Source organism: Rana temporaria, chromosome 8 (genome assembly GCF_905171775.1).
Source record: "Rana temporaria chromosome 8, aRanTem1.1, whole genome shotgun sequence".
NCBI lineage: Eukaryota > Metazoa > Chordata > Amphibia > Anura > Ranidae > Rana > Rana temporaria.
The window spans coordinates 137,794,519-137,812,955 of record NC_053496.1 but is presented as its reverse complement, the minus strand read 5'-3'; the positions used below and the strand labels follow the sequence as shown (position 1 = coordinate 137,812,955).

Sequence of the window (18,437 nt, the reverse complement as noted above, 5' to 3'; positions counted from 1 at the left end):
TATTTTTAAGTGTGTATATATATATATATATATATATATATATATATATATATATATTACTCTATCTGTACATTTTGATAAATGCACACAAGATGACTGGCGTCAGCTCTGTCTAGGCTGGAAACAGCTTGCAGCGGTATCGTGTGTTCCTGCTGATTGCATGTGCACTCTTTGTCCTCTCGATCCTGGCTAGTATAAATAACATTTGGCGTGACACTATCTCTCAGGCCACTCCCCCTAATGATGTCCTCTGACGAAATGCATCCGGCAGGGCCAGAGAGAGTGATGCGATCACGCCAGTCGGGACCCGGAAGTGGACGCACAGCACGAGGAGTAAACTTGGATCTTGCTCATTTTACACGTTGGCTTATGAGTGTTTGTAACCTTTTATATTAAACCGGATTGACCAAATACTACACCATAAGAGTTTTTCTTTCATTTTTCTTGATCATTATGGATGCTTTTGAGTGACTTCTAGGAGAACGTTTACCCTGGAGGTCTGACAATTCCTGTTGTATATGGATTGTACACAAAGTCTGTTCCGTCATAGGTGGTCAAGCCTTTTGGTAAGGTGCATTTGTTTACCAGAACACGTTGTTAGGTGGAGGCTTTAGCACACTTTGGCTCGATGAAGAATAATCTGTCTTTGATCATTTACTGCTCATCTATCAGGAGCTCCCTATTAAGATTTCATCTGTATGGACTTAACACATATATGAACTCACACCTTTTCAAATTTTTGTGGGGATTTTAACTTTTTTACAGTCAAAATTAATAATGTAATGACTAACAGCTGCTGCAATGACTGAAGACCCAAACACATGTGAAGGTGGAAGAGTCACATCACTATAGTGATGAATAAACGGGTTAGCCACACTCCAGCTTGCTGCTCTGCACACAACCTCCATTAAACCGTTTGCAAATGCTGCCCATGAAGCCTCCATGCCCCTCGTAGAGGAGGAAGAGCCTGAAGCTTGTATGCCATCTGAATTTTTTGATAACCAGGTCGACAGAATCCTGGGGGAATCGCATATCCTTTTTTTGGGCCCTTTGGTAAGACTAAAAAAAAATGTCATGCTTTTGGAACTCATTTGTTTTCTCCATGTAACCTGTGAAGGACTTGACCAGATTTAGCTTCTTCCACTAGTCGTTTGCCCCATCATCTGGGAATATCGGGAGAATAGATTCCCAATTCAAACTCGGAACCGGCCTGAGAACTATTTTGTTTGAAAGAACTAAACAGTAAGGTTCCTTCAACGAAAAGGCACAAAGCTCTTAGTAAATTATACACTAAGCTGCTTTTCAGGCAGCCTGAAGAAAGTCTAAAACATTTGATACTGATGGAGACAAGGGATTCTGCTTTTTCTCTGCCGCCATCCGTAAAAAAGCTTTCCACACCCAAAGGTAAGTGGTAATGGTCAAATTCTTCCTGGATTGTAATAGTGTCCCCACCACATTTTCTGACATTTTCAAATGCCTCAATGACCCCCTTTAAATCTCCATACTGTTAACTTCAATCTGCTGGGATTTGGATGATAAACTCAGTTTTGAAGAAGGAGGTCTTGAAAATCTTGCTTCAGTTTGATACTTAATGCCAATGTAAACCATGGCCTCCTGGGCCAAAAGGGAAGAATGACTATTGCTGATACTCACTCTCTCCCTCTGGATCTTCAGGAATACTTTTAGTATCAAGGGTACTGAAGGAAAAACACAAACCAGATGAAAATCCCAGGGTCTGCTTAGGACATCTTGGGCTAAGAGGCCTGTGGGTCCCAGGCTCAGGAGAAGTCAAGAGGAATCTGGGAACATCAGCCCTGAAACCATCAGGTCTATGGCTGAAGCCCCCCCCCCCACCTTTGGAAGATCTTGCACAGATAACTAGGATTGAGCTTTCACTTGTGGTCTATAAAACTGTGACTCAGGTGATTCGACAAAACATTTTCTGATCCCGGAAGATAAGTGGCTGTAAGCGATCTGACATTCTTCTCTGCCTATTGGAATATTTGACACGTAATTTTAAGAAAAGGTAGACTTTTGGTGCCGCCTTGATGAGTCAGATAGGCAACCGTGGGCCAGTTGTCTGACAGAACCTTGACTGCCTGACCCTGCAAAAGAGCGCGCTAAACTTCATGTTCTTCCATCTGCCCTGGGACTGATCACCCAAACAATGGGCTCCCCAGCCCTGAAAGTTAGCATCCGTAGTTACCACTACTGGCTCTGTAGGCACTAGAGGGACCCCGCTCTTCAGATTCTGGTTGATCGTCCACCAGGTCAAGGACCGGGCTACTGTTGATGGAACTAAAATTTCTTGAGACAGGGACTGGTCATCCCATTGGCGAAGGAAATTGAACTGGAACATCTTCCTTCTCCACTTGGCCCATGGTACCACCAGAATGGTAGAAGAAAGCAGGCCCAGTTACTGCATACATTCTTTTGCCGAGAGAGATGATTCGGACATTACTCTCCTCGTCCGTACTTGTACTTTTCTTTGGGGGAGGGACACTCTGCCCAACATTGAATTAAACAAAGCCCCCGGATATTCCCGGACCTGCATTGGCTGCATCTGACTCTTATGAGTGTTGATCACCCAGTCGAACTTGATCTAGTGTTTCACAAGTCTGCATAACATGATTCTGCAGAATTTCGCTTGAAGGTACTAGTAACAAGATATTGTTATGGTAGTGAAATATTTGACCACCCTTGAGCCTGAGAGTTGAACATAAGCCGATGAGCAAAGACCAAAAGGGAGGCAGCAAAACTGGAAGTGCGCTCCCTCTACTGCAAATTTTAGGAAATGTTAATATGCTGGATCTATAGGATCTATAGGATCTATTGAAGCCATCAAGTTGTTTTCTTCCACCACCAAGATGATAGTCTCTAGTGACTCCATTTTGAAGGGAGGAACTTTCATGAAGATATTTAAATTTTTTTTAAATTTTTTTAGATCCAGAACTAGTCTGAAGGCTCCTGAGGACTTTGTAACCAGAAAAAGAGGAGAATCTACGCCTTCTCCCATTCCCATGCCAGAACTGGCTGAATAGCTTGAATTGTTAACAATTCTGTTATATAATCTTGCAAACATTGCAGTTTCTTGGCACCCGAATTTTCACAAAGGCAGCCTGAGGCAGTCTCTTGCTGAACTCTAAACTATCCTGCCGGCACCACCCCAGCTGTCTTACAACACCACACTCACCGAGGAAAGGCAGGGATGAAAGAGAAGAGAGCAGCAGCGTGACAGGATAAGAGCTGTCAGAAGTTCGCACAGAACCAGCTTATATAGCCCCTGGAAGCGCAGTGTCCTCCAACAATTAGGTGGCATACCCCTGGGTCCATGACCATGCATGAAGCCAGCATCCGACTGCTCTGTCCCCTCCAATCACACGGTACCACATCGCCTGCTTCCTCCAAAGAGAGACCTGGTGTTCAGCACCATTATGGGAACAGAGCCGCACGCTGCCTGGCCGAATGCAAACCAGGAGGCAGCTAAAAGCTATGAGTCGCTAAAAGCTATCAGTCGCAAACTTAGCAGTTATTTAAACTGCCTTCACCGCGCTCTACAAGGCAGGCAGTTGCAAGTAAAGGATATTTACAGCCCTAAAGGTGGGTCTTAACCTAGGAGGACAAGAAATTGAAAGGGGAGAAAAATAAATAAAGAGATTGTCTGGAGCGAAGACAAAAAAAGAACACTAGCTGAGGGGAGAGGGCGTCCTTTATAGGATAGTAAAAAGGTTGTCCTGGAGGGGTCAGAAGGTGCGGAGCTGACCCATTGTAGTCTGAGAGGTTCTAGGAAAACAAATTACTCTGCTTTACCCTTTTTGATAATATACTGTTTCCTTTTTGCTGCTCCTACTTTAAAAAATGTGCTCCTTGTTTCTTGGTAAACAAACAAAACCAGGGCCACTTTAAGCAACAGGTCCCTCTACTGGGCTACCATTTGCCTTTGTGAAGCAAGATTTTGGGAACAAATTAAAATGGAGAGCTGACACTGCTGTAAGTCTACCCCCACAGGAGCTGCTGCCACGACTCTGTAACTACTATGTCCCCTCTGACACACTTGGCTATATCTTAGTGTTAGGGGTGCAACGGATCGTGACCGATCCGCGATCCGTACAGGTCGGCCTGTACGGATCGGCACAGATTGCGATCCGCGGAACGCACCGCCGCCGCGGCCTTAGGAAAGGCCGCGGCTTTGGCCTAGCTCCGGAGCGGTCGGCCATCTTGGTACACCCGGCGGCGGCGGTGCACGCTGATGTCATCACCCCTCTGCTCGTGGATCTTCTATTCTACGAGAGCGCGCAAAGCGATCTATTCTGCAGTACAGTGAGTTGGATAATTTTTGGACTGGCTTTTATTATGCTAAAACTACTGGCTAACTAATGGTAATGGCTATTATTACTAATATGTGGGGGCAATGTTATACTAGTACTACTGGCTATTATTACTATTGTGATGTGGGGGAAATGTTAAACTACTGGCTATTATTACTATGTGGGGGCAATGTTAAACTACTGGCTATTATTACTAATGTGGGGGCAATGTTGCACTGGAACAGTGATGGTGATGACGAGTGGGGGGCAATGGTGGACATTACGTGATGAGTGGGGGGCTGGGGGCAATGGTGGATTGCGGGATGCAGTAATTTCAACACAAAATGGAGCTTATTTGCTTAAATACAGTATTTGTAAATCCGACGGACTGTTTAAATGTTAAATTAAAAGTGAAAATCAGAGGTGTTCTGTCACATTAGCAACCATGTGAGGTCAGCAGGTTTGCTGCGGCTTTTAAAAATTAACATTAAACAGTCTGTTAGATTTCCAAATACTGTATTTAAGCACATGAGCTCCGTTTTGTGTTGATCCGAAAATGATCCGATCCGTGACTCCTGATCCGAGGATGGATCCGATCCGTGAGTTTTTTGATCCGTTGCACCCCTAGTTCCCAGTGTCTGCTTGGAATCCTGGTGTAAAGGAAAGTAGAAGGGAAAATCCTGCTGCTGTCAACCAGTTGTGACGGTAGTAGAACATATCCCCGTCAAGCATTCCCTTCTTCCCATAAAAGAAAATCACCCAATATTCCACGAGTAGAACTCCCTGGAATCGCCGAATAATCCACACATGAGCCAAAGCTTAATGCTGGAACAAGACTCTCTTTAATGGCAGCATTCTGCTAGTTATATACAGTTTACAAGCTAATCATCAATCAAAGAACAATGAAATCTCCACCCCCTTTTCACACACTGGGGCTCCCATACAGATTATAGGTAGACACTATGGTGCCGACCCTGACAAGGCACATTTCTTTAGATAATGACATCAGTGAAGTTAATTACTACAACGAAGCAATCAGAATAATTAACATGAGCCAATTATCTAATCATTTAGCCTGACGATACAATACACATCTCTTAGGCCGCGTACAGACGACCAAACATGTACGATGAAACCGGTCCGCCGGACCTTTTCACCGTACATGTCTGCCCGGGGATTTCTGTATGGTGGCTGTACTCACCATCATACAGAAATCCGCGCGTAAACAATACGCGGGGCGTGCTCGCGACGATGACGCGGCGACGTGGGCGGCCCTGCCAGTTCAATGCTTCCACGCATGCGTCGAAGTCATTCGACACATGCGAGGGATGGCGGGCGCTCGGACATGTACGGTAGGTCTGTACAGGGACTTTTCTAAGCACGGGAAACATGCGCTACTTTACAGGCATACTATAGACACCCCTCCAGGTACGAAATTTAAAGGAATATTTCACTTTTATTGCTTCACTTTAGGCATTATTAAAATCACTGTTCCCGAAAAAACTGCAGTTTTTAAAACTTTTTTTTGCATTGATACATGTCCCCTGAGGCAGGACCCAGGTCCGCAAACACTTTTTATGACAATAACTTGCATATTAACCTTTAACCACTTGCCGACCGCCCACCGTCGTTATACGTCATCACTTTAGAGATGAATATCTCGGTAACGGTAGCAGCTGCTGCCACAATCGAGATATTCATCTCTTCTGTGGGCGGCCGTGTTAACGATAATGGCGGTCTCCGCGGCGAATTCACCACGAGATCGCCGTTATCGGTGGCGGGAGAGGGGCCCCCCCCTCCCGCCGCTGTTCCGCGCCCTCCGCCACTTACCGTAGCCGTCGGTAGCGGCGGAAGAGATCGCGACCATCCGGCAGCTGAGCGGGGACGAGACTGAAGGAAAAATCTCCTTCGCCCGTCCCCATAGCTCCGCTGGGCGGAAGTGACGTCAAAACGTCAGTCCCGCCCAGCGTCTTAAAGAAACATTTTTTTTTTTTGTCATTTGAAAAAATGGCATTTCCAATTTTTTTTTTTTTTTTTTGCATTTAAGCCCAAATATGAGATCTGAGGTCTTTTTGACCCCAGATCTCATATTTAAGAGGACCTGTCATGCTTTTTTCTATTACAAGGGATGTTTACATTCCTTGTAATAGGAATGAATAAAAGTGATAATTTTTTTTTTTTTTTTTTTCAGTGTTAAAAATTCTAAAATAAATAAAAATAAATGCGAAAAGCAAAAAAATTTTTTTTAAAGCGCCCCGTCCCGACGAGCTCGCGCGTAGAAGCGAACGTATACGCGAGTAGCGCCGACATATGAAAACGGTATTCAAACCACACAAGTGAGGTATCGCCGCGATCGTTAGAGCGAGAGCATTAATTTTAGCCCTAGGCCTACTCTGTAACTCAAAAAATGCAACCTGTAGAATTTTTTAAATGTCGCCTATCAAGATTTTTAAGGGTAAAAGTTTGACGCCATGCCACGAGCGGGCGCAATTTTTAAGTGTGACATGTTGGGTATCATTTTACTCGGCGTAACATTATCTTTCACAATATATAAAACAATTGGGCCAAATTTATTGTTGTCTTATTTTTTCATTTAAAAAAGTGAATTTGTTCCAAAAAAAGTGCGCTTGTAAGACCGCTGCGCAAATACGGTGTGACAAAAAGTATTGCAATGACTTCCATTTTATTCTCTAGGGTGTTAGAAAAAAAAATATATATAATGTTTTGGGGTTTTAAGTAATTTTCTAGCAAAAAAAAATGGTTTTGTCTCGTAAACACCGACTCTGAAAAACAGGCCCGGGGCTAAAGTGGATAAAATTAGCACTTTTGATTTCTCCCATAGACTTTTAAAGGGTGTTCCACGGCTTTTCGAATTTGCCGCAAATACCCAAAATTGTTTGCTGTTCGGCAAAAGAGCGAACAGGCAATGTTCGACTCGAGCAGATAGCCCATCCCTATTCCTGAGGTGCCCAGAACTGAACAGCATACTCCAGGTGCGGCCAGACCAGAGTCTTGAAAAGAAAAAAAAATTGGCAGATGATGGACTTTATTGGCGTATAATAGTTAAAAATGTAAATTTATTGAAAAAGAGACATAGAAATTATTTAAAAACACATAAATGACAGTTTTCGCCGTTCCTAGAAGGGCCTGAGAACACAAACATTCATAATACAACACCTACAACCTAAAAGGTACAGTAAATTGAAAAGGAGGACTACAAAGTCACTTCCTACTGATATATATAGAACCATAGGTTAATGGAAGGCGATGTATCATGTAAAGCTCAGCTCGACATGTTGCGCGTTATTGAAAAGAGCGCTTCTTCAGGAGCTTTTGGCGAGTTCTACAAAATAACAAGAATTTTTACAGATCACTTGTCTCAACAACACACAACAAATAAACATAAAAACATTAGTCCTTGTCTTTATATGTTTAAGCATTACTGCAAAACTCAAAACATAATCCACCGAGCGGGCTCCACCCCTTTGTATAGTGTGGAGAGTAATATGTATCTTATAAAGAATGGGTAATGTATTATGGCTATTAAACAGCCCACATGGGTATGGAGAGTAGGGATATGATGGGGACAAGAGGGGAAGGTAAGCAAGTCACCTAGTATATATCTTATAGATAACTTACATTTCAAGCTTAGAGGGTAAGAAAGACAGGTGGAGAATATACTAGTGATCAGAGGTACAAGCAAATTCACAGGAAATAGTCCTTTAGTTGCTTCATAGAGATCAATCTGTATATAGAAACCTTTTGTTTAATACCGTAGTTAAACCAACAAGACCAGAGTCTTGTAGAGCGGCAGAATTATCGTTTTATCTCTGGAGATAATCCCCTTTTTAATGCATGCCAATATTCTGTTTGCTTTGTTAGCAGCAGCTTGGCATTGCATGCCATTGCTGAGCCTACCATCTACTAGGACCCCCAGGTCCTTTTCCATCCTAGATTCCCCCAGAGGTTCTCCCCCCAGTGTATAGATTGCATTCGTATTTTTGCCATCATTTATCACCACCCTCTGAACTCGCCCTTGTAGCCAGTTTTCAATCCATGCCAACGGACCTTATTTTGCACAGTAAACATTTATGGGGAACTGTGTCAAATGCTTTTGCAAAATCTAGATACACCACATATATGGGCCTTCCTTTATCTAGATGGCAACTCACATCCTCATATAAGGTTAATAGATTGGTTTGGCAAGAATGATTCTTCATGAATCCATGCCGATTACTGCTAATGATACCATTATCTTATATATAGTTCCTTATCATCCCCTCCAAGAGCGTTCATACTATTGATGTTAGGCTAACTGGTCTGTAATTCCCAGGGATGTATTTTGGGAATCAAGGACCAAATATTGGTGCTACATTGGCTTGTCTCCAATGAGCTAGTACAATTCCAGTCAGTAAAAATTTGGAACAATGGTCTGGCAATTACTTGACTGAGCTCCCTAAGTTCCCTCGGGTGCAAGCCATCTGGTCCCGGTGATTTAATAATGTTAAGTTTCCCAAGTCTAATTTTAATTCTGTCCTCTGTTAACCATTGAGATGCTTCCTGTGATGTGTCATGAGGATAGACACCGCAGTTTTGGTTACTGAAGTCCCCCGATTCCCTCGTGAAGGCTAAGGAGAGGAATAAATTCAATACCTTCGCCATCTCCCCATCCTTTCTAACCAGATGCCCTTCCTCATGCTTCATGGGGCCAATATGTGTGAGGAAATGGGCATTAAGGCCCATCTTTCCTGCAACCTCTTGGGCTACAGGTGAAAATACCTTTGTTCCACTACCACAAGTGTCCCCAGTGGGATGGAACACAACAAATATAGATAACCAGCTAATGCATTTAGGCTGGTCTATATACACCGATCAGCCATTACTTCATGACTACTGACAGGTTCAGTGAAAAGCATTAATTATCTTGTTACATTATCTGAAAGTTGGTTGGATGTATTGGACAATAAATAAATATTTTCCATGAAGTTGATGTAATGAAAGCAGAAAAAATGGGCTTTCAGTTTGTTGTATATGGGGCTGCATAGCCACAGACCAGTCAAAGATATACCTGTGCTCAAATTCCAATAGCCTGTACATGTATTTAAACTATCAGGTGCGAAAGGGGTTTGACCGCTACAAATTCTGGATGGACCCTCTGCACACAGCTATACACCCTTTCCAGAAAAACTATGCAATAAAAAAACAGGGATTTTTAGTTCACACATATTGCAATATGTGCTTGAGCCAACTGCGTCAAAGTAATCCATTTTATTTTATGGCCAGTCCTACACTGCTTTGCCACTGCAAATGCTATGGTGGACACCATGCCTACCTGGAACATAAAGACACAAGGTGGGGAAAAGCTACTAGGCTCAGTTCTGGTCACTGATCTGCATTACAACACAGAAAATAAATACCTGTGTTCAAATACAAGAATTTGTACATTAATTTAAACTATCAGGTGCTAAAGGTGTGTGACCACATGTTAACACTACAAATTCTGGATGGACCCTCTGCACACTACTATACACCCTTTCCAGCAAACTATGCAATGAAAAACAGGGATTTTTAGTTCACACATATTGCAATACATGCTTAAGCCGGTCAACTGCATTAAAGTAACCCCCCTTATGGCTAGTCCTACACTGCTTTGCCACTGCATATGCTACGGTGAACACCATGTCAACCTGGGGCATAAAGACACAAGGTGGGGAAGAGCTAATAGGTTTAAGTCTGGTCACTGACCTGTGTTACAACAGAGAAAAAATATACATGTGCGTACATCCTTTTTCTGTTATAACGCAGGTCAGTGCATATTGCAGAAACAATTATTATTCATAATGTTTAATAACATATACACGGCATACATGCTTTTCCAGCACTAGGGACAATATAGCTCATTATAACAAAATAGTAGCATACCTATTGCCAATTGCATATTTTTATTTGTGTTGAATCATTTTTTTTTTGTAACTGAGCCTTTTCTTCTACAGCACAAGCATTGCTCTCCTACAGACCTGGAAATGTATTATTCCCAGCAAGAAGCAGGACCACATGGCACCCTATACACAGCAATCACACAGGCCAAGAAGACTCTTCCAGAACTGCCTTCTCCCTGGCTGCCGGTCATCAATGCCCTAAAGGAGGCAGAAAAAGCCAAAAGAGAGATGGGGGCAGCACAGCAGTGAGTTAATATAGCTAAGGAAGGGGGGAAATCTGTGAGATCAAGGAAGATTTAAGGAAGAAGGTTGGCTTTTGGAAGAGCTGGAAGTTTTCCCTATCACCATGCACTACTTTGCCTGAAACATCTTCATGTAAAAAATAAAAATTAGTCCCAGTTAGCAAGGTGTCGGAGATGCAATAAAGTTAACACACTTAATATTTTGCAGATTGTCTTTTGTGGGTCTGGGTTTCCATAAAAATACTACTCATTGTTACAGAGAGGGAACTAAGCAGAACTGGAGAAAAAAGTAAAAGAAAAAACGTAGACAAATCATGTTACCAAGATTAAAAGATACCATGGACAAGTCATAAGAAACAGAGTGATATCCCAAACAACTCTGTGCAGCACTTTAAGGACAGTCAGTATGGTACTCATTTTTGCTGTACGCTCATAATCTTTAGAATACATTTTCACTTTCTCAATGCAGTTATTTCCATGTATTGCTTTTAACTATCTTTTATTATAGTCACCATATTTTTGCTTGTTAAAATGATGGACTATGCTTAAATGGGATTTGCCACTTGAAAACAGAAGTGAACCCCCCCATCAAGACCATCAGTATAATACCTTTTCATTATACTGATAAACTTAAGCTGATAATTACCAAGATGATGTAATATTTGGGTCTGATTTGCTACTGTGTAAGGTTAAGGACAGTGAATTAAACACAAGCATCCAAGTATGTGCAAGAGAAATTTAAAAATATAGGAGCCTTTTCTGCACGTGTTTGGATATTTGAATTGCACCATTTCAGTTCATTTCACATTATACGTTAATAAATGAGGCACGCGGAGTCTGCCAAGTCAACATAAACTATATCAGGGCATGGGTCCCATGGGTGTTGTAACTTGAACAGTATGAGGGTAAGAGACCCTTCATGTTGCTATTTGGAGAGGATGTTATCCGTTTTAAGCGTAAAGTGGGAAAAAAATTCATATTGTATTGTGAAATCATGGCATATCATTTGTATGCTACATTAAATATATTACTTTTAACTGTACAGTGGCCTATGTTTCATTCATTTCTTAATCGCCTCTGTCGATTGGATATTTTCATATAGATAATTTTCATGTGATCAGCAGTTTGCCTGAGAAGGGCAAACATTTGGATATCTTATTTACCACAAGTAAGTATCCATGTGAAGTTATTACTGGTATTTTGCTTTGACTCCACAGTCTGTCTGCCATCATCATCAGCATTAATACATTTTTGTGCTTTTTTTTAAATGGAATTGTCTACCTATATTTTTTTCTGGTCACGGCTTTGCATTTAATAGAAGACCTGGGAGACCACTGGCTTCCTGTTGGTGTTCTTTGCAAGGAGCATAGGTGTGCGCAGCCTATAGCATTAGGGTGTGCACCCTTAAGCTCAAACACACATGCATGTGTATGTATCTACATATATATGACCCCGGCACATTGATCTCCTTGCCGGCATAGTGAAAGAGAAGAGCATAAACACTTATCTTATGGCAGAGACGGTAAGGCCGCGTACAGACGAGCATACATGTACGATGAAACCGGTCCGCCGGACCGTTTTCACTGTACATGTCTGCCCGGGGATTTCTGTATGGTGGCTGTACTCGCCATCATACAGAAATCCTAGCGTAAACAATACGCGGGGCGCGGCCGCGCCGTCGCCGCGACGATGACGCGGCGACGTGGGCGGCCCTGCCAGTTCAATGCTTCCACGCATGCGTCGAAGTCATTCGACGCATGTGAGGGATGGCGGGCGCTCGGACATGTACGGTAGGCCTGTACAGACGACCGAACATGTCCGAGGGGACAGGATTCCAGCGGGCTGTTTTAAAACAAGTCTGGAAATATTTGCACGCTGGGAAAAGGCCCGGCGGGCATATGTATGCTGGAATCCTGTCCGCTCGGGCCTACACACGACCGAACATGTCTGCTGAAACTGGTCCGCGGACCAGTTTCAGCAGACATGTTCGGTCGTGTGTATGGGGCCTAAGAGGGAGATATTTCCCATGTTCCTGCTGTTATCCAGAGCAATAACACTAATGTGCATGGGGTGATTAGGGTGTGCCTGGGCACATCCGGCACACGCTGTGCGCACGCGTATGGCAAGGAGAATGCACAACTTGTTAATGCTACAGCTTCCTGCTATCAGCAGAATGGTATCAAATCTCACAAAAGGGATGTAGCTGGGTTTCAAAAGTATAAAAAGTATACCTATATCTTCAATGTCAAATGCTAAAATTATCTGTCAAAGATTTGCAGCTCTCCTCTATTCCCAAAGATCAGCAGGCATGCTGATTTACACGGCTACCGATAAGGGGGTACCACCGGTCCTCCTGTACAGAGCCCTAAAATGTGTCTTTCTGGGGAGTACTTGATAAGGGCTTTGAATCATGGTTCCCAGAGGTAACACTATTACACCAATCATTAAAAGACTCAAAAAATAAACCGATTTAGTCCTTATGTGGAGTAGAGCAGCCAACATTTATGGAACAATGGAGATACAGACAATTGTCTCAATTTATTCGGAATCTCCCTTAGTCCATTCGTTCGTTAAAAGAACTGAATCCCATTGAAACAATTATGCAATATATCAATCAACCACAACATTGTATTTCTCTTTTTCTCAAAGCTGATGAATCTGCAATACCCTGGGTACCCAGATTATATGGGTTGGTGGGAAAAAGATTTGCAAATTATACTTACAGATAAAAAAACTGATAAGATTATACATTTTTCTTATATTTATTTATTTATTTATTAAAATGCTTATAAAACACAGCGCAGTCTTACACACGTGCCTCGATGCGCTGGCGGGATAAAAACAGAACAGAAAAGGGGCAAAAACTACATCGACCAAACAAGTGACAATAAAACCATAACAATCAGCAAATAAAAAATATAAAACATACAAAGCTAAATATATAAAATTTTTGAGCTATCAAAATACTTAATATTTAAGTCACCCCGAAAGCCTGGATATAAAGCCATGTTTTTAACAATCTCCTAAACTTTAGGAGAACATTTTCCAGTCTTATATGAAGGGGCAAGGAGTTCCAGAACTGAGCTCCTTGAACTTCCAGGGTCCTCCCACCACATTTGTTTTTAGCAAATTTGGGGATGTTCAACAAAGCCAAATTCTCAGACCGCAGCGATCTAGTAGGCACATGTCTGATGAATTTTTCTCTGAGATAGCCCGGTCCAAAACCATGGATGGCCTTATGCACAAGACATGCCCGTCACCTCAAGTAGAATCACAGAAATAAACTTTAAACTTTTATGTCAATGGCCTTATACACCAGTAAAATTCTCGACTCAACCTCACCCCTGTGTTGAAGGGAATGTGCAGAGCGAGCTACACACTGGCACATATGGTGGTTCTGCCCTAAGATCTGCCCATTTTGGAAAGAAGTGGTGAAGGTGATCTCTTTTATACTGGGCCGAGTAATTAAACCTGAACCATTAACATCAATATGTCTATGACCCCATATTTGTTAAACGCTTGTAAATCTTTGATTCCACTATACTGGGGAAAATGTTTAATACCTACTATCTCACAGTGGCTACGAAGGGTTGACAAGCTCCATCTAATGGAAGAAATAACCTGTAGAAAAAAAGAGCTGACCAGGAAATATATCAAGACATGGGCAAAATGGTTTGAATTTAAGGAAACTAAACTATATTATGAAATAATATCAGACTCACATCCACAGGTGTCCTCCTGGGTTGAAGAGGCGGTCCAGAGAGAGCGCGTCAAACATGTCCTCTCCCTTAAATTACCTCCCCCAGTAGGCTGCACGGAAGACAAAGCATCCTGGGATTGTACAGCTGCTCTCTGGGTAATGTAGTCTATATCAGGCCAGGGCAAATGGAGTCTCTTTTCTCCCTGAACTCAATCTCTCAACACTCTCTGCGGTACCAGAACAAAAAGGTAAACAGGTGGCTCTAACGGAGGGAGCTGAGATCCTTTTCCATCAGCAATGGTAGTCTTTCATATCACATGAAAAAGGGTGACATCCCACTACAATTGATAAACCTTATCGTTTCTGAACCCCTCGATAGTTCTATATTTGAATTTGTCGTAGGTCAGCCAACCTCCTCCTTTTTTTTCTTCCTTCTTTTTCTCGTCCCCCCCCATCTATTTCACTATTGGAGGGGAGAGGACGGGAACTTATCAGACAAATTGCATTGGATATGTTTCAAGATAATGTTTAGAATTTTTTTGAAATGCTGAAAATAATAAAAATAAAAAAAATGTGCCTTTCTGTCCTGATGACAACCATTCCACCTGATTTTTTACCCTGATGTCACAGGTAGAGAAAATAAAAGTCTCTCCAATTAGGTAGTCTCACAAGACCTCAACATTTCATAAAATAATGTACAAGGTAAATTCAGCTTATCTTTACAGGATAAAAAAAAAAACATTGCTTTTATCAATCAAGCCTCTTATTTCTCTAAACGTTCCAAGAATGGCAGTAATGGTACAGTACATTAAAAAAATACCCTTTGCATGCTCTGTCTGGACATCTTTAATGTATTTAATAGATGCTTTAGAGAGGGAACCACAGCCAGTCCCCCCAAAGAGATTATTTTAGTTATAAATGGAGTCTGGTAGACTGAGTCAGTCGTTTTCTTCTAAAGCCCTGTACACACAATCGGATATCTGATGGAATCTAATTCGATGGATTTTTTCGTCGGATATCCGATGAAGCTGACTTTCATCAGTCTTGCTTACACACCATCGTGTCCAAACGCGGTGACGTAAAACACTACGACGTGCTGAGAAAAAATAAGTTCAATGCTTCCGAGCATGCGTCAACTTGATTCTGAGCATGCATGGATTTTTGACCAATGGACTTCCACACAGACGATTGTTTTTTTTTCTATCGTTTTTTTATCCATAGGAAAAATTTAAAACTAATAAAATGTTCTATTCTTTTTCCCCGATGGAAAACAAACCGATGGGGCCCACACACGATCGGTTTGACCGATGAACAGTCCATCGGTCTGTTTTCATCGGACAAACCGATCTTGTGTACAGGGCTTAACTGTGTGCCTTGGATACTGCAATAGCAAACTCTACCTGCCACTAATCCTGATTCTGCTCACCTTAGAGTTCTGGGTATTATTGTACTCCTTTTTTTATATCCACAGCTCCAGTTTAAACTTCATAATATGAAAAAATAAATAATAAATAGAATAGAATAGAATAAAACAAGCAGAATAGAAACCCCCTCTGCAGGTGCTCAGACCAGAGGCATACCTAGGGTCTCCAGCACCCTTGGCGAGAATCTGTATTGGTGCCCCCCACCCCTAGACTTTGGTACCAATATGATGTGAATTCAGCCATACAATCTGTATGGCTGAATTTGCATCGCACAGACATCGCATGTGATTTGCACTGTAGTGTGTTGCAAATCACATGCAATGTCAGACAATGCATATATGTGAACCGGCCCTAAATGTACATTAGTTTATGCATCATTACATGTGTTTTTTTACATTTGATGTTTTACCAGAGTCTTACTGTCACAAAGTGTAAATTCAAATACAATTGTCAGTTTGATTGTGACCTACCTACCTAACTTCAAAGCAGTGTATAGTGTAGTGATCAGTGTGCAGTGTAGTGTGTAGTGGGCAGTGTGCAGTGTAGTGGTCAGTGTGCAGTGTACGGTATAGTGTAGTGGTCAGTGGGGTGTGTAGTGGTCATTGTGCAGTGGTCAGTGTATAGTGTAGTGTGCAGTGTGTGACAGGAAGTCAGGTAAATCTGTGGGTGTTGTCACAGATGGGAAATACAATAGGAGAATAAATAGGTGGTTCCTGGCCCTCCAGGAATTTAGTTTTGTGGTAACGCATCGCCCCGGTGCTAAAATAGGGAATGCAGATGGGTTGTCCCGAGTGCATGCCTACCTGGCAACCTGTGTCCCAACCCTAGGGTTGAAACAAGAGGGGGGTATGTGACAGGAATTCAGGTAAATCTGTGGGTGTTGTCACAGATGGGAGATACATTTCTGCCTTGTTTAGACAACACACCAATTATTATCAGGTGTCGGCTGCAGAAGCAGCCAGAAAGATTTAAGGGCGTTGGAAAACTTCAGCTGTTCAGAATGAGGCAATTAAGGCCTCTATAAGTAATCCAGAGGATTACTACTGAGTGCTGCATCCTGAGGCTTTCTGAGTGAAGGAGAACAGTGAGCTAAATACTTCTGAAGAGGTGAGGTGCTGTTGATTTTTCTGTGTGATAAAAATCAAAAAAACTATTTGTTTTTCTGCTGTATGACTAGCAGTGTCTGCTCAGCAATAGGCTGTGCCAGACTCCATAGATAGGTTCCTGTGTGGTGAAGGTAGACGCCCCAAGTGGCCAGGGTTTATTTTATGTTTGAATTTGTTTATGCTGTTTGGATGCTTGCACTTGTTTCCAGCAAGATGGAAGAATAAACCAAAATCTTTTGTTTTCAACCGTCTTCGACTGCCTTTCTGTATAAATTCAGTGTGTAGTGAACCCATCCAGGGAGTCACACACCCCGCTACCGAGCTAATCCCTTACAAGTGTAGTGGGTAGTGTAGTGGGCAGTGTACAGTGTAGTGTGCACACCGACCACTACACTACACACTGACCACTGCACACCCCAGTGACCACTACACACCCCACTGACCACTACACTACATCCTGACCACTGCACACTGATCACTATACTACACACTGACCACTGCACACTGACCACTACACTACACACTGACCACTGCACACCCCACTGACCACTACACTACACACTGACCACTACTCACTGACCACTACACTACACACTGACCACTACACAACCCACTGACCACTACACTTCACACTGACCACTACACTGCACACTGACCACTACACTACACACTACACTGCAGTGACTACACACTGACCAATACACATTGTACTACACAATACACCATCCAATGAATTTCTGTCTGCTCCCTCTCCCCAGACCATATCTACTCCCCCTAGGCCAGCAACAAAACTTACATTTTTTTTTTACATCTGCTCTGCCTCTGCGCCTGTCACACTGCCAGACTGCCTTCCCCCAATGGGGACATGATCTAGGATCCAAGGAGGAGACATCGGCTACAGCTCCTTCGGGCCAACCCTGCTCACCCACGATTGAGGATTCTGACAGAGAGGGAGGGGTGCTGACAGAGAGGGGGGTGCAGACAGAGAGGGGGGTGCAGACAGAGGGGGGGTGCAGACAGAGAGGGTGCTGACAGAGAGGCGGGGGTGCTTACAGAGGGGAGGCTGACAGAGGGGGGCTGACAGAGATGGGGGTGCTGACACAGAGAAGGGGTGCTGAAAGAAAGGGGGTTGCTGGCAGAGAGGGGGGTGCTGACAGAGAGGGGGTGCTGACAGAGAGGGGCTGACACAGAGGGGAGTGCCAACAGAGGGGGTGCTGACAGAGGCGGGGGTGCTGACAGAGAGGGGGGTGCTGACAGAAAGGGTGCTGACAGAAAGGGGGGTGCTGACAGAGCGGGTGCTGACAGAAAGGGGGGTGTTGACAGAGCGGGTGCTGACAGAGCAGGTGCTGACAGCGAGGGCGGTGCTGACAGGTGGGCTGACACAAAGGGGGGTGCTGACAGAGAGGGTACTGACAGGGAGGGTGCTGACAGAGGCGGGGGTGCTGACAGAGAGTGTGCTGACAGAGGCAGGGGTGCTGACAGAGAGGGGGATGCTGAGAGAGGGGGGCTGCTTACACTTACAGAGGGGGTGTACTGACAGAAGGAGGTGCTGACAGAGGGGGGGTGCTGAGAGAGGGGGGTTGCTTCCACTTACTTAGGGGGTGTACTGACAGAAGGAGGTGCTGACAGAGAGAGGGGGGTGCTGGGAGAGGGGGGTTGCTTCCACTTAGAGAGGGGGTGTACTGACAGAAGGAGGTACTGACAGAGAGGGGGGTGCTG

General features: G+C 43.4%; 1 protein-coding gene across 3 annotated transcripts in view; it reads left to right on the top strand.

Annotated features, from left to right (window-relative positions):
• CALY (calcyon neuron specific vesicular protein) overlaps positions 1-11,530 on the top strand; it is a 72,580-nt gene extending 61,050 nt beyond the window's left edge. For all 3 annotated transcript variants that reach the window (XM_040320763.1, XM_040320762.1, XM_040320761.1), the window contains exon 5: positions 10,301-11,530. In XM_040320763.1, the coding sequence (XP_040176697.1) occupies positions 10,301-10,495 (195 nt within the window). In that variant the 3' untranslated portion in view covers positions 10,496-11,530. The remainder of the gene's footprint in view (positions 1-10,300) is intronic.
• The last annotated feature ends 6,907 nt before the right edge of the window (positions 11,531-18,437 follow it).